General features: G+C 42.8%; 1 protein-coding gene across 1 annotated transcript in view; it reads right to left on the reverse strand.

The window, feature by feature from the left end:
* trioa (trio Rho guanine nucleotide exchange factor a) overlaps positions 1-8,789 on the reverse strand; it is a 319,083-nt gene extending 310,294 nt beyond the window's left edge. The window contains 1 exon segment of the mRNA XM_060942859.1: positions 8,638-8,789. Within this exon segment, the coding sequence (XP_060798842.1) occupies positions 8,638-8,767 (130 nt within the window). The 5' untranslated portion in view covers positions 8,768-8,789.
* Between the last annotated feature and the right edge of the window lie 9,216 nt (positions 8,790-18,005).

The raw sequence follows: 18,005 nt of genomic DNA on the forward strand, positions 1-18,005 counted from the left end.
GACCAAGTATAATATTTTCGTCTCGTTTGTTTAACTGGGTTCTCTTTATCTACTTTTAGGACTTGTGTGAAAGTCTGATGTTTTAGGTCATATTTATGCAGAAATATAGAAAATTGTAAACGGTTCACAAACTTTCAAGCACCACTGTATACACACCCGAGCATCCAGCTTCACACCTGAACGTGTGTTCTTGTGTATCATCAGGAAAACCCTACACACTTGACATTCAGTGCATTGCTCAGGACTAAGGGCACTTTGCTTACATTTTCTTAGAGCTGTGATGAAAAATACGCAGCTTGGCGATTTGTTTCGAATTCAAAACCGAATCGATGGTGCTTCCACTAAATCTGTCCTGGTACTCAGATACAAAACAGAGTTACACTTTTTCGACTACACACACCCCAAAACAAGGGTTCTCCAAGAACATGAAAGCAGTCGTGATCCAATCACTAGTGACACTTCATCTCACTCTTTCCATTTCTAATGCATATCGATCTTAAAATTAAAAAAAAATTGAAAAAAAAAGTTTGCATTCCCTCTGATTTCTTAGAAGGGAAAAAAATGCATTGTGATTTTATAACATTCTCTCCCTAAAGTAAATCATGATGCAAAATGAGACCTCGTTTAAAGGCAGCTGTAACTTCTTGCAAAGTTATGAGAGATACGTCAAGAAAAATGGACAAAAACTTCCCAGGAGCGAGAACCAATTTGAAGTCAGACGAGCAAGTATTACAGCTGAAGGGATCACGTCCTCTCCTCCCATCAAAAAAAAAAAAAAAAAAGGTGCAGCAGATATAGAGAGAGAAAATATTTATTCAGCATTCAGAAAGACAGACGCAAACTTTTGAACTCGACAATACTTGAAGGGTTTGAAACATTACACAAGTCTTCCTGTGTGGAAACAGTTGAGGTGCAGAATTTCCTGATGTGGTTACGTTCACCACCACAATAGAAACAATCTGTGTTTGTGATTGTGTGTGTTTGGTCTCCTCAGGACATGTTTAGTTTCTTCTGTGTCTGGGTGCATAAATATAGGTTCAAACGTTTATCACAGAGAGACAAACTACAAGGAAAAGTCCTTGCGTCGGTTTGAAGTGTTTTAAAGCGCCACGCTGTTGAATGTTCAAATCTGATTGGTACGGAGGTGTTGATTTATTCTCCAGAACAGCAGCTCTGACCGTACTCGAGGCTCTAATTCAAATGAGACGTTTATATGAAATGCACTTGTCCTAATACTATACAGGCTGATACTATACAGATTTTAAAACAATCATTTCACAAACAATCACGGACATGACGAAGCCTTCTGTATTAAGATCCTACTTTAAAGTAACAGTCCACCGTACTTCCATAATGAAATATGCTCTTATCTGAATTGAGACGAGCTGCTCCGTACCTGTCCGAGCTTTGTGCGACCTCCCAGTCAGTCAGACGCAGTCAGACGCGCTGTCACTCCTGTTAGCAATGTAGCTAGGCTCAGTATGGCCAACGGTATTTTTGGGGGCTGTAGTTAGATGCGACCAAACTCTTCCACGTTTTTCCTGTTTACATAGGTTTATATGACCAGTGACATGAAACAAGTTCAGTTACACAAATTGAAACGTGGCGATTTTCTATGCTATGGAAAGTGCGCACTATAATGACAGGCGTACTAACACCTTCTGCGCGCTTCGGCAGCGCAGTGATATCTGAGCTCCGTATCAATGCGCTGCCGAAGCGCGCAGAAGGTGTTAGTACGCCTGTCATTATAGTGCGCACTTTCCATAGCATAGAAAATCGCTACGTTTCAATTTGTGTAACTGAACTTGTTTCATATCACTGGTCATATAAACCTATGTAAACAGGAAAAACGTGGAAGAGTTTGGTCGCATCTAACTACAGCCCCAAAAAATACCATTGGCCATGCTGAGCCTAGCTACATTGCTAACAGGAGTGACAGCGCGTCTGACTGCGTCTGACTGACTGGGAGGTCGCGCAAAGCTCGGAGAGGTACGGAGCAGCTCGTCTCAATTCAGATAAGAGCATATTTCATTATGGAAGTACGGTGGACTGTTCCTTTAATGTTTATGGAAGAAGTCACTGGTTATCAGTGCTTTGTAACCTTTTACCAGGGTTCAGTAACAGAGGAAGCATTGTGTTTTTATTACAGAATGGCTGTTTATAGCTGCTATAATGTAAGCGATAACAGGAATTAAACTGTTGTACTGTAATGTTAATTCCACAACATTAAACAGCCCATCTATAAATCTCAAACTCTCACGGTTACCAGAGGACCAGTCCCCCACCGTAACCCTACCTACGTAATAAGCGAGAGGCCGAGGGCTACAGAAACGGAGATCGGCGCCGCCTAATGCGCCATGTGGTGCGGGAAGGACTTTAGATCTATAAAATCACCGAGCTGTTTATTAATTATATTAAAATTGCACTGGTTGGCTAATTAACTTTTATTCCACGAAATCGAGTCGTACATGAGCTGATAGCTGACAAGGCGCGTCGCACCGAGTCGGCTATAAGCCATGTACGACGAGATCGAGTGAAATAACTGTTTTATTCTATTCACATTCACTGGATTTAATAAAATAAAGAGCATTTTTATTTTTTGCGTATTCGATCATTTAAAACCTTACACACAAGTCCGACAGAATCATTTCCACTTAGGCAGACTTCTTAAAATCCGATCGATGACTGCATGAATTGACTTGTGTTGTTTTTTTGTAGAAAGTGCTGTCGTGCTCTTGTGCCGAGGTATAGAATAACTTTAGACATTTACTTCATTCTTCCTCAGAACCAGTCTTAAAAAAATAATAAAATAAATTTTAATGCTTAAAAAATGAAAGTAAACAAACCAGCGAAATGACCGTAGCAATTTGTGGAAAATGCTCTAATAATTGTTGGGAGAAAAAAAAAGGACACGTTCTTACCATCAGATACTTTTATTCTATATTTTGTTGATTTTTTTTCTATTTTTTGGGGTTTTTGTTTGCGAGTAGAGATTCCATTTCAAGTAGTGTTTTATTAACGCCACCATTTTGTTTTTCTCTCCTCAGCGTACATGAGCTGATATCCTAGTAGTAGAGCAGCCTATCAGAGCACGCGATTGCTCATATCCAGTGAACGTGGATAGAATAATTGTTGTATAATGGGAATAAAACACATTGGACATGCTGTTATTAAAACAATAATCTACTTCACTGGGTTAAAAGTAAAGGCCTATGTTGAGTAAAATAAAGGCCTCGTGCGCAGACTATGCCGTAGCCAAGTACACTACGCTTTAGCCTGACGTGAACCTCGCCAGAAATTTAACTTTAGTGGAGCATCACGATAACACGGTAGTTGGGATCCAAAGAATCCGACCATGTTATAACGGGATGGAAAATCTGGCATGGCTTGAGCAGAAAACATTCTATGAGGTTTATTTTTTTTTTTTGGAGAAACCAGTTCCCTGAAGATATCCGACAAAGAAATTGCAAGAACTACAATCGTTTTTACCATGTTGATAAATTATATATATATATATTTTTTTTTTATTGTTGACGGTCAATGTAACAAATAACGTGCCTTAGTATTTTGCTGCCCGTCACATCAGCATGCTTCGAACTCTGACTCGCGCGCTCCCGCACCCTGAGCAGCACGCTTCTCAAAAACTGATTCGACGCACCGGTCCCAGATTAGAGCCATGGATGCTTGTGTGTGTTATTTAAATAAATTTTATTTACATATGTATATGCAGATATAAAATCTATTTATTCTTTACAAAACTTGCTTTTTCCATAGCGACATCCTATGTTTGCATTGCAAGGTATTAAAAATACAAGTTTTGGCCTGCTCCGAAGAATTGTAAGCATAATTTTATCCAGTGTAGTCGCACCACCAAGTTAATTACAAGTCAATACAAAATTATAATAGCAGTGAGAAGCGTATGGGCCATCGCGTAATAATTAACTGCATGTACTAAATAGTAAACGAGAAGTGTTCAAAGAATAGAACAAGGATCATTATCGTGCAACAAGCACAGTTCAGGCATAGCGCAGAACGCAGCACATTTTAGTCCAAGATTTTACTGACAAAGTCTGTAACTTGTTTGGTGAAATCTCGTGTGAGTCTGTAGTCGGACAAAACGAAGCACGTTTCGTAGATGTATGACGTTGGCCGCAGACATACCGCTGCATTCAAACCATCTTCACGCATTTTCAAGTGACTTCTTCTGAGCCTGAGCCTGCTGAGTTCTTGAATGAAGCTACATAAAGCTAAATTTAAAATTTTGGGAGCCATGAGCTGACTGTTTTACAATGGTTTGCGTAGCATAGTATTAACAGCGCTCCATGGTACATGTCACAGCAACACAAACCAGAACAACTGACTGGTCTGCTTGGTCACATCACATTTCCTCCTGCTCCAAACTGAGTTGAACAAACATGGACCAAATCGAAGAGATGTTTAAAAAAAAAAAAATTAATAATAAAGAGGATTTCATACTCCTTCCACTTTAATTGGCTCAATGGTCATCCACACCATTTCCTCTGACGTCTTCTCTCCTTTCTCCGTTGCAGAAATTTCAGCAAAAGTAACTACTCGACATTTATGGGGCAGCACGGCAGTGTAATGGTTAGCGCTGTCGCATCACAGCAATAAGGTTCTGGGTTCGAGTCCAGCGGCCGACAGGGGCCTTGCTGTGTAGAGTTTGCATGTTCCCCGTGTCTATATGGGTTTCCAAAAGACATGCAGATTAGGTTAAAGTGCATATTCTGGACCAATTTCGTTGTTTGGTTTTTTTTATATAAAAGTATGTCCCTTTACACACTCATGCAGAAGGGTAATTTTGCACAAGGCCATCTGTCTACAGCAGAAAAAAATAAAGTAAAACGCGTCTGGAAAAATCCCAAGGGAGTCTGGAGCCAGATTCGTGACGTCACCTGCGGAAGTGTAAGCAGGCTGCGCGAGCTTTGCATGGTTTCAGTGCACAGCCTGTGTAGACCAAGCGCTCCCATTTCTCTCTCACTGTCCGGTCTTTTGGGAAACGATGAGCACTAATCCCATCAAGATTGGTGTTGCTACACCCTGCTACGATACATCTGTTTATCATTTTAATAATTATGTGATAACGAAGAAATTTGCAGAAAACCACCAGGTCGTTTTCTCATAAACAAACCAGCGCTGACGTAGGATTCAGAGGGAGGCGTCCCGCACGCGACGTCATGAAAATCAGTGTTTCCTGGGAAATCCAAATGCAAAGTTTTTTCAGAGGCGGACCAATTAGCCTCAAGCGGCTTGATTTCAACTGAATTTTTCTGGTATTGCGCAAGAGAATGCAGAATGTTACAGATATTTGACCAAATATCTGTAACAGGCTGGCACAGTGGTGTAGTGATTAGCACGGTTGCCTCACAGCAAGAAGGCTCTAGGTTCAAGCCCAGTGGCCAGCGAGGGCCTTTCTGTGTGGAGTTTGCATGTTCTCCCCATGCCTGCTTGGGTTTCCCCAACAGTCCAAAGACATGCAGTTAGGTTAACGTGGGGCGGCCTTGGGCTGAGGTGCCCTTGAGCAAGGTACCTCACCCCCGACTGCTCCAGTGTGGCTGCCCACTGCTCTGGGCGGGTGTTCACTGCTTCAGATGGGTTAAATGCAGAGGATAAATTTCACTGTGCTTGAAGTGTGCATGTGACAAATGAAGGTTTCTTCTTCTTCTTAAGTTTAATATAAAATAGGAGAATTACATTGATCTTGCTCATGAATTTACCCGTGATATGCACTTTAACATGGGGCAGCCTTGGGCTGAAGTGCCCTTGAGCGAGGCACCTAACTGCTCCCCATGACTGCTCACGGGTCTGTGTTCACAAGTGCACATGTGATGAATAAACTTGTTCTTCTTAGCTCCAACTCCAAACTGATCCACTCATACCCCTTTTCCACCAAATGAGTTCCAGGGCTGGTTCGGGGCCGGTGCTGGTTCACAACTCGTTCAACTTGCGAGCCAGCTGAGAACCAGTTTGCTTTTCCATAGCTCGCGGTGCTAAGGGAAGCCACGTCATTACGTCGCTGTATACGTCAGTTACGTCGCTACGTTTGCATAAACCTTGGCGCGAATATCGAAGCAAAAACAACATGGAAGAAGCAGCAGCAGCAACAACAACAATAATAATAAATGACTTCACGTTTGTACAGCTGCTGCTTCTCGTCACTTAAAAATGGCGACCTTTCGCGGTCTTATTGCTGTTGGTCTTAACAACTCCACCCCCCGCTTCTTTCTGGTTTCACTCGCACCACCAGTAGGAATGCTGAAGTGACATAAACCAGCTTGTAGGCATAATGTTAGCAGGGAATCCAAGCGATTTTTATAGTTCACTTAGACACGTCAAAATCGTGTCACGGTTCTACTCAATAAGTCCTGGACTTCACTGTTGATCTTTTTTTCCCCATCCTTTAAGGTTTACATGGCTAACAGCAGTAGCCAGTGCGACATTGGCTCATGTTTGACCGATTATTCATTTACGTCTGGACCAGTCACCGTACACTTATCACTCTTGTGCTGGCACCCCTTTTCCACCAAATCAGTTCCAGGGCTGGTTTGGGGCCGGTGCTGGTTCACAATTCGTTCAACTTGCGAGCCAGCTGAGAACCAGTTTGCTTTTCCATCGCTCACGGTGCTAAGAAAAGACACGTCATTACATCGTTGTATATGTCATTACGCTACGTTTGCATAAACCTTGGCGCAAATATCGAAACAAAAAAACAATGCGGAAGAAGCAGCAGCAACAACAATAATGGATGACTTCGCGTTTGTACAGCTGCTGCTTCTCATTGCTTAAAAATGGCGATCTTTCGCGGTCTTGTTATTGTTGTTGGTCTTAACAACTCCGCCCCACGCAAGCGGTTCTTTCCTCTGGCCCAGCAGAGAGTTGATGCTAGCCTGGAACCGTTTTTTCTGGCCCCAGAGCCAGTTCTTTGTCAGTGGAAACAGAAAACCCGGTTCCAAACTAAGCACTGGCCCCGAACCAGCCCTGGAACTGCTTTGGTGGAAAAGGGGCAACAGTTTTAGTCGTTTTTATTGGAAGTACATGAAGAAACAACACCGTGGCACGCAAACCCTACTGCCAACTAGTGCTTTGGTGGTGTAACTACAGAGTGACACAGATACACAAGCACACACACACACACACTCACAATGCCTAGTACAGGACAACTACTGGATAAAATCAGCTTCATCTCTGGGTCAGGTCAAGCCACATGGCTTTACACCGACGTGGATTATTTTCCTTGAACAGCACGCCCTGAAGTGTGCCATACCTTACTGAGATTAGATAAGACTGACCGCACAGACTACAAGTCAATACACACCAGTAGTGAACTACACACTGTACACACAGTCAGGTGGCAAAATCCAGCCAACAACAGGCTCAGACACGTCCAGTGTTTCACAATTAACCCTGAAATCACATATTACTTTCACTAATTAACTCTGAATGTCCAATTACAGATGATGTTCACAACAAATCTTAAAAACCTAAAAACAGGACTGCTGGCTGTAAAAGGATACCGCCCATACACACACACACACACCAGATGAGCTCTTAGCTTTCACCATTTGAACCAAGATTACATTATATCTATGATCGCACCACCTCACTCATCTATATTCTTTAAAACATTATTATTATTACAATAAACTCTCTCTCTCTCTCTCTGTCCTGTGCACATCTCAAGCGCTAACTGTTAGCATCCTGCTAGCAATCCGAGGCGGCTGTGCCACGCCAGGTCATTGTTTACACTGCTAGCTAAAACACACTCCTGTTTTCATCCAGCATCGTTTCTGACAGTCTGGAATATTATAAAAGATGATCATCTACCTTCCCAAACACCTGAGTCCCACCCAGTGAAGTGTGTAAGGTGTGTGTTTGTAGGTTTAGCTGTGTGACTGAATGAGGTTAATGCAATAAAACACCTCAGCAGTGTTTCTCTCTCAGACTAGCTTTAGGAGGATCAGGACAGCAAATGATAATCATATGGATTATCTGGAATAATAAGAATAATTTGTAGAAGAGGTCCGAGGTGGCCCACACACACACACCCACCCATTCTCGGTAACAGGCTAAGCCTACAGTGCTAGCCGTCCTGCTGGCCACAGTTAGCTAGGGTAATGCAGCTAGCCGGGGCTTTATTTTATTTTTCCCCACTTCAAAATAAGTCTAATAAAATCAACAAATTATGGTTTTTGCACCCAAAAAAAATCACCCGGCGGTATATTAGAGTGTGTGAAGCGGGTTTATGTGCTCGCTGGCCGGGTGTGAGGCGAGTGAGTGAGTGAGTGCTGTTAGCGGCTCCAGAGCCGGCGAACCAGCAGCGGCTCATTTACACACCTTAAATACACAAATACACCAAGTTATTTCCGCTTCATTCACCCACTTTTCAACAATAATAACTCTACAGAGTGGCGTTTGACGGCAGCGCTATGTGAAGCTGAGCCCAGCCGGAGCTCAGCCCGGTCTCGGTCCCTGCTCATCGGCCGCTCACCGGATTTGAAGAAGGCTGCGATCTCGGCTGCGTCCTTCGCCGCCTCCTCGGCTCCTTCCCCCGAGCTCATGGCTGTGGAAAAACCGCGGCGCTAATATCCAAACGGCACAACAACAAAAAAACCACCTCACTTGTGAGGGCTCGGAGGGAGTCAGCCCGGCCGTGTGCTGTAAGAGACGCGGGGCGGGGAGGGGAGAGGAGAGGAAGCGCTGCTGCTAGACCCGGGCGCGCGAGCCGTCCTCCATCTTGGGTGAAACACATTTACTATCGCCGGCCGGCAGCGCAGCCGACTGGAGGCCGCTCGCGCAGGAGGGGGAGGGGGCGGGGCTACACTCAACCCTGGGGCTGAGGCTCATCTACACACACACACACACACACTACACATACACACACTATACACACACACTCTCACTATACACACACTACACATACACCCACTATACACACACTCACTATACACACACTACACATACTATACACACACACACCCACTCACTATACAAACACTACACATACTATACACACACACTCACTATACACACACTACACACACACACTATACACACACCCCCTATACACACACTACACATACTATACACACACACACTCTCACTATACACACACTACACATACTACACACACACCCACTATACACACACTCACTCACTATACACACACTACACATACTATACACACACCCACTATACACACACTACACATACTATACACACACCCACTATACACACACTACACATACTATACACACACACACTCTCACTATACACACACTACACATACTACACACACACCCACTATACACACACTCACTCACTATACACACACCCACTCACTATACAAACACTACACATACTATACACACACTCACTATACACACACTACACATACTATACACACACCCACTATACACACACTACACATACTATACACACACACTATGCACACACTACACATACTATACACACACACACACTATACACACACTCACTATACACACACCCACTATACACACACTACACATACTATACACACACTCACTATACACACACTACACTCACTATGCACACACTACACATACTATACACACACCCACTATACACACACACAACACATACTATACACACACCCACTATACATACTATACACACACAGCCTGCACATACTATACACACACCCTACACATACATACTATACACACACTATACACACACACTCCCTACACATACATACTATACACACACACTCACTATACACACACAGCCTGCACATACTATACACACACACTCACTATACACACACACTCCACACATACATACTATACACACACACACACACCCTACATATACATACTATACACACACTAACTATACACACCCTACACATGCATACTATACACACACACCCTACACATACATACTATACACACACACTAACTATACACACCCTACACATGCATACTATACACACACACCCTACACATACATACTATACACACACACACTCACTATACACACCCTCCACACACACACACTATACACACACACTCACTATACACACCCTACACATGCATACTATACACACACACTCACTATACACACTCTACACATGCATACTATACACACACACCCTACACATACATACTATACACACACTCACTATACACACCCTACACATGCATACTATACACACACACTCACTATACACACCCTACACATACATACTATACACACACACTCACTATACACACCCTACACATGCATACTATACACACACACACACACACACACACACACTCTACACATACATACTATACACACACTCTACACATACATACTATACACACACACCCTACACATACATACTATACACACACACCCTACACATACATACTATACACACACACCCTACACATACATACTATACACACACACACACACACACACACTCACTATACACACCCTACACATGCATACTATACACTCACACTCCACATACATATTATACACACACCCTACACATACATACTATACACACACACACACACACATACTACACACACACACACACACACACACACACACACACACACACACCACTTACATACTCATACTACACACACACAACACATACATACATACATACATACATACATACACACACTACACACACCCTACACATACATATTCACATACTATACACATACACTACACATACATACTACACTTACATACTCACACACTACACACACTTACATACTCACACTATACACACTCACCCTACACATACTACACACACCACACATACATACACACGTAGTACACTTACACACTACACACACCCTACACATACATACTACACTTGCATACTCACACACTACACGTACATACTACACTTGCATACTCACACACTACACATACACTACACGTACATACTACACTTGCAAACTCACACACTACACTTACATACACTATACACACACACCCTACACATACATACAAACATACATACATACATACATACAGACATACATACAGACATACATACTCACTCACACACTACACACACCCTACACATACATACACACGTACTACACTTACATACTCACACACTACACATACATACTCACACTATGCACATATACCCTACACATACATACTACACTTACATACTCACACACTACACACAACACTTACATACTCACACTATACACACACCCTACACATACATACTACACTTACATACTCACACACTACACACAACACTTACATACTCACACTATACACACACCCTACACATACATACTACACTTACGGTACATACTCACAGTATACACACACCCTACACATACATACTACACTTACATACAACACTTACATACTCACACTATACACACACCCTACACATACTATACACACACACACCCTACACATACATACTCACACACATACTACACTTACATACTCACACACTACACACACCCTACACATACATACTCACACACTACACACATATACTACACTTACATACTCAAACACTACACATACATACATACATACATACATACATACATACATACATACATACATACTCACACACCACATACATACATACATACATACATACATACATACATACTCACACTACACACACCCTACACATACATACTCACACACATACTACACTTACATACTCACACACTACACATACATACTCACACTACGCACATATACCCTACACATACATACTTACACACTACACACATACTATACACACACTACACACAACACTTACATACACTATACACACACCCTACACATACTACACACACACACACACACCCTACACATACATACTACACTTACATACAACACTTACATACTCACACTATACACACACACACACCCCCTACACATACTATACACACAACACATACATACTCACACATATACTACACTTACATACTCACACACCCTACACATACATACTCACACACTACACTTAGAGACTACAGGTACTACACATCCTACACATACACACTTACCTACATATACACACCTTACACAAACATTTCAACAATTAGAGTGGTTTGCATAAATATTCAGCATCCTTGACACCTTTCCACTTTTTTGTAGTGTTAAAACCTGAAAATGTGCAGGAAGTCCAGAGCATATTGCAGGAACACTGAAGGTGAAGAGGGAATGCACTCTGAAATGGGACACCAGTCCCTTACAAGGGACCAGACGCACATTCACACAAAGGGGGCAGATTAGCATACAGCAAATCAACCTCCTGGCATGTCAGAGTGGAAGTCATGGCTGAAAAGGTTCGAGAAGCAGCTCTGGGACCAAAAGGTCACTGGTTCAATTCCCTTCAGGAATGGCTGAAGTGCCGTTGAGTAAGGCACCTAACCCCCCAACTGTTCCCCAGGCTGCCCACTGCTGTGGGGATGTCAGGGTCTTGTTGTACATCACTCTGGATAAGATGCCTATATGTAATGTAATACACCTTCTAAATGCCTGTAATGTAAAATGATTTCAGGAGGTGGGCGGAAACCAGAGAACCTTGAGGAAACCCACACAGACATGGGGAGAAAACGTGAAATTCCACAAAGACAGCATCAGTTCAGAATCAAACCGGAGACTCTGGAGCTGTGAGATAGCAACGCTACCTGCTGTACCATCATGCCACCCAAAATCAATAGCCTGGAGTCTGCATAAATAAATAAATAAATAGAAGTCCATTCAATTCCAGGTTATAACATTAGGAAAATGTGGAACAGCTCAAGGGGAGTGAGTATTTATGCAAGTTGCTGTATTTCAGAAATACAAAATGTTTGAAACAAAAGCTCATCATTAAGAGATTCTCTGATTTTTGAAGTCAGCAGCACTTTTCTGTGTATGACTGCAGCACAGATTAGTTTTATGAATAGAACCCAGCTCCTTACAGATTCAGCACATTAAGTAAATACGGTATGTTTTATCTATTTATTAAAAGACATTAGAGTACTCCTGTACTTCCCACACACAGAACCCAAAACTTGTTCTGCTGTGTTGAAATGAGAGAGACATTGAGTTTTACATTAAAAAAAAAACCTGTGTGATTGGAGTGATTTTAATCCTATATAACCCTGCGATGGACTGGTATTCAATCAGGTTGTGTTCCTGCCTCATAACCAGTGTTCCTGGGACACACTCCGGCTTCACTACAGTCCTGACCAGGATAAAGCAGTTACTAAAAGTAAATGGAACAATTACTAAAGATGACATCTAGATAAGTGTCAACTATTCAAGTGATTGGTTAGTTAGGCTTATATTCATAATAACTATGAATATAAGCCATGGCCTAATGATTACAGAAGCAGCTTTGGGACCAAAAGCTTACCAGTTCAATTCCCTGGACCAGCAGGAATGGTTGAAGTGCCCTTGAGCAAGGCACCTAACCCCCAACTGATCCCCAGGCTGCCCTGGGTATGTTGTATGTTGCTCTGGATAAGAGTGTCTGCTAAATGCCTGTAATGTAACTAAAAGATTCTCTAAAATAATTGTATTAGTTTGTAGTTGTTTAAAAAAAAGGAAAAAAACACTCTGCTGTACGTGACACATTGCTAGGTATCCATTAAGCACTTTGAAAACCTGTCATAAACCTGTTAAGAAAAAGTCTCATCTCATCTCCTCTAGCTGCTTTATGCTGTTCTACAGGGTCGCAGGCAAGCTGGAGCCTATCCCAGCTGACTATGGGCGAAAGGCGGGGTACACCCTGGACAAGTCGCCAGGTCATCACAGGGCTGACACATAGACACAGACAACCATTCACACTCACATTCACACCTACGGTCAATTTAGAGTCACCAGTTAACCTAACCTGCATGTCTTTGGACTGTGGGGGAAACCGGAGCACCCGGAGGAAACCCACGCGGACAACATGCAAACTCCACACAGAAAGGCCCTCGCCAGCCACGGGGCTCGAACCCAGGACCTTCTTGCTGTGAGGCGACAGCATGAACCACTACACCACGGTGCCGCCCTAAGAAAAAGTCATTGTACTAAATTTATATTAAATATTTTCTGTCTAATACTAAATAACATGGGGGGGGCACTGTGGTGTAGTGGTTAGCGCTGTCGCCTCACAGCAAGAAGGTCTGGGTTCGAGTCCCGTGGCCGGCGAGGGCCTTTCTGTGTGGAGTTTGCATGTTCTCCCCGTGTCCGCATGGGTTTCCACCAGGTGCTCCGGTTTCCCCCAAAGACATGCAGGTTAGGTTAACTGGTGACTCTAAATTGACCGTAGGTGTGAATGTGAGTGTGAATGGTTGTCTGTGTCTATGTGTCAGCCCTGTGATGACCTGGCGACTTGTCCAGGGTGTACCCCGCCTTTCGCCCGTAGTCAGCTGGGATAGGCTCCAGCTTGCCTGCGACCCTGTAGAAGGATAAAGTGGCTACAGATAATGAGATGAGGCTAAATAACATACTATTTCAAGAGCCTATTGTTTATTACAGTGTCTTGCAAAAGTTTGCATCCCCCTTGGTGTTTTGTCCTGTTTTGTTGCATTACAAGCTGGAATTAAAATGGATTTTTGGGGGGTTAGCACCATTTGATTTACACAACTTTAAAGGTGAAAACTGTTTTATTGTGACCCAAACAATAATTAAAATGAAAAAAAAAAAAAAACAGAAATCTGAAGTGTGCATAGGTATTCATCTCCAAAGTCAATACTTTGTAGAGTCACCTTTTACTGTAATTACAGCTGCAAGTCTCTTGGGGTATGTCTCTATTAGCTTAGCACATCTAGCCACTCCTTCAAGTTAGATGGATTGCGTTGGTGTACAGCAATCTTCAAGTTATGCCACAGATTCTCAGTTGGATTGAGGTCTAGACTTTGATTAGGCTATTCCAAGACATTTAAATGTTTCCCGTTAAAACAATCCAGTATAGCTTTAGCAGTATGTTTAAGGTCATTGTCCCGCTGGAATGTGAACCGTTGTCCCAGTCTCAAACCTCTGGCTGACTCAAACAGGTTTTCCTCCAGAATTGCCTTGTATTTAGTGCCATCCAGCTTTCCTTCAGTTCTGACCAGCTTTCCTGTCCCTGCAGATGAAAAATATCCCCACAGCATGATGCTGCCACCACCATGCTTCACTGTAGGAATGGTGTTCTCGATGTGTTGGGTTTGCACCACACATGGCATTTCCCATGATGGCCAAAAAGATCAATTTTAGTCTCATCTGACCAGAGAATCTTCTACCATGTGTTTGGGCAGTCTGCCACATGCTGTTGGGCAAACTGCAAATGTGTTTTCTTCAGCAATGACTATTTTCTGGCCATTCTTCCATAAAGCCCCACTCTGTGGAATGTACGGCTTAAAGTGGTCCTATGGACAGATACTCCCATCTCCACTGTGGATCTTTGCAGCTCCTTCAGTGTCATCTTTCGTGTCTTTGTTGCATCTCTGATTAATGCACTCCTTGCCCGGTCTGTGAGTTTTGGTGGGCGGCCTTCTCTTGTCAGGTTTGTCGTGGTGCCATATTCTTTCCATTTTGCTATAATGGATTTAATGGTGCTCCCTGAGATATTTAAAGTTCTGGATATTTTTTATAACCCAACCCTGATCTATACTTCTCCACAACTTAGTCTCTGACCTGTTTGGAGGCTCCTTGGTTTTCATGTTGTTTGCTTAGTAGTGTTGCAGAGTCAGGGTCCTTCCAGAACAGGCTGATTTATACAGACATCATGTGATAGGTCATGTGACACTTTGATTGCACACAGGTGGATCTCATCTCATTATCTCTAGCCGCTTTATCCTGTTCTACAGGATCGCAGGCAAGCTGGAGCCTATCCCAGCTGACTACGGGCGAAAGGCGGGGTACACCCTGGACAAGTCGCCAGGTCATCACAGGGCTGACACATAGACACAGACAACCATTCACACCTACGGTCAATTTAGAGTCACCAGTTAACCTAACCTGCATGTCTTTGGACTGTGGGGGAAACCGGAGCACCTGGAGGAAACCCACGCGGACACGGGGAGAACATGCAAACTCCACACAGAAAGGCCCTCGTCAGCCACGGGGCTCGAACCCAGGACCTTCTTGCTGTGAGGCGACAGCGCTAACCACTACACCACCGTGCCGCCCCAGGTGGATCTTAATCAACTAATTATGTGACTTAGGAAGTGAATTGGTTGGACCAGCTCTTATAGGGGTTTCATATAAAAGGGGGTGAATACCTATGCACACTCCAGATTTGAGTTATTTTCATCTTAATTATTGTTTGTGTCACAATAAAACAACAATTTTCACCTTTAAAGTTGTAGGCATGTTGTGTAAATCAAATCGTGATAACCCTCCAAAAATCAAATTTAATTTCAGTTTTTAATGCAACAAAACAGGACAAACACAAAGGGGGATGAATACTTTTACAAGACACTGTATATGGACTAATAATTCTCCACTTTGGCTACATTATTGCATGAATCTACCTTCTAATCTATTAGCACAATGTGGAGTATTATTATTTATTTATTTTTAGCTGTGCAATTAGAAATGGAGGTTAAAATGGAGGTTAAAATAATTAAAAAAATATTTCTCTGAGAAAATGGGTTTCCCTCGTTGGAGCTGAAGGCGACAATCTATCAATGAGTTTGGTCAGAGTTGTACTGACCCCTGGTGGTTAATTGTGGTGGTTAATTCTCCCATTACACCCTTTTTGGTGAGATGTTTCACTCAGTAACTTGGCACTATTGTTATTTAGACCACTGTACTCAGCCTAATAATAAATGGATTAAAATGTGTTGTCATTTAGCAAAGAAAATGAGCAGTTGTTGATATGGTGAAGATTTATTTAAGGAGATATTTATGGAAGGTTACAGAAGCTCATTCGCATTGAAGGGATTTGGCAGATACCCTTATCTAAAATGACTGAGATGAATCTCATTTTATACAACTGAGGGTTAAGAAATTGGCTCAAGAGCACAGCAGAGATAGCTTGGCAGTGGTGGGATTTAAACTCACACCCTTTTGAATAAGAGTCCTCTGGCTTAACCATCAAGCTACCACACTCAAGTCAAGCCAGGCTAAGCCAAGCCAACCCAACAAGTGGCTGTACTTTATTACAGTTAGTAGGTTTTCCTCATGGGAGAGTCTTCAGAACAGAGAATTCCACACTTTCTTATTAACATGTAAAGCTGCGTTTCTGCAAAAGAGAGGCTGGTGAAGGAAGAACTAGTTATAGCTGTTCTAACACAAGTGATAACAGTAACTAACTTGTCTCATAAACATTTCTCTTTCATCATATTCCCAGTTCTACATGTTGATAGGTTGAGTAAACTGGATTAGGGGCCTTACTTGAGAGCCCAACAATAGAAGCTTGGCAGTGCTGAGGTTCAAATCACCAACCATCATAAGGAATTGGCTCAAGGGCACAGCAGAGATAGCTTGGCAGTGCTGGGATTTGAACTCATACCCTTTTGAGTAGCCAAGGGCTTTAACCCATTAATCCATCACTTGCCCAATGCACTGCTGTTCCATACTATTAAATGTAACTATAAACTGTTCAGCACTTCACGCCTTTCATTAAAATTTTTAAATTGTAATTGTTGCAAATTGTTGTGGTATAAAAGGAATAAAACACTTCATGACCCTATTGTTAATTATTTTCTTATAACAGCATGCCATGGTGGTGTAGTGGTTAGCGCTGTCGCCTCACGGCAAGAAGATCCGGGTTCGAGCCCCGTGGCCGGTGAGGGCCTTTCTGTGCGGAGTTTGCATGTTGTCCACGTGGGTTTCCTCCGGGTGCTCCAGTTTCCCCCACAGTCCAAAGACATGCAGGTTAGGTTAACTGGTGACTCTAAATTGACCGTAGGTGTGAATGGTTGTCTGTGTGTCAGCCCTGTGATGACCTGGCGACTTGTCCAGGGTGTACCCTGCCTTTCGCCCGTAGTCAGCTGGGATAGGCTCCAGCTTGCCTGCGACCCTGTAGAACAAGATAA

This window comes from Neoarius graeffei, chromosome 16 (assembly GCF_027579695.1).
Source record: "Neoarius graeffei isolate fNeoGra1 chromosome 16, fNeoGra1.pri, whole genome shotgun sequence".
Taxonomy (NCBI): domain Eukaryota; kingdom Metazoa; phylum Chordata; class Actinopteri; order Siluriformes; family Ariidae; genus Neoarius; species Neoarius graeffei.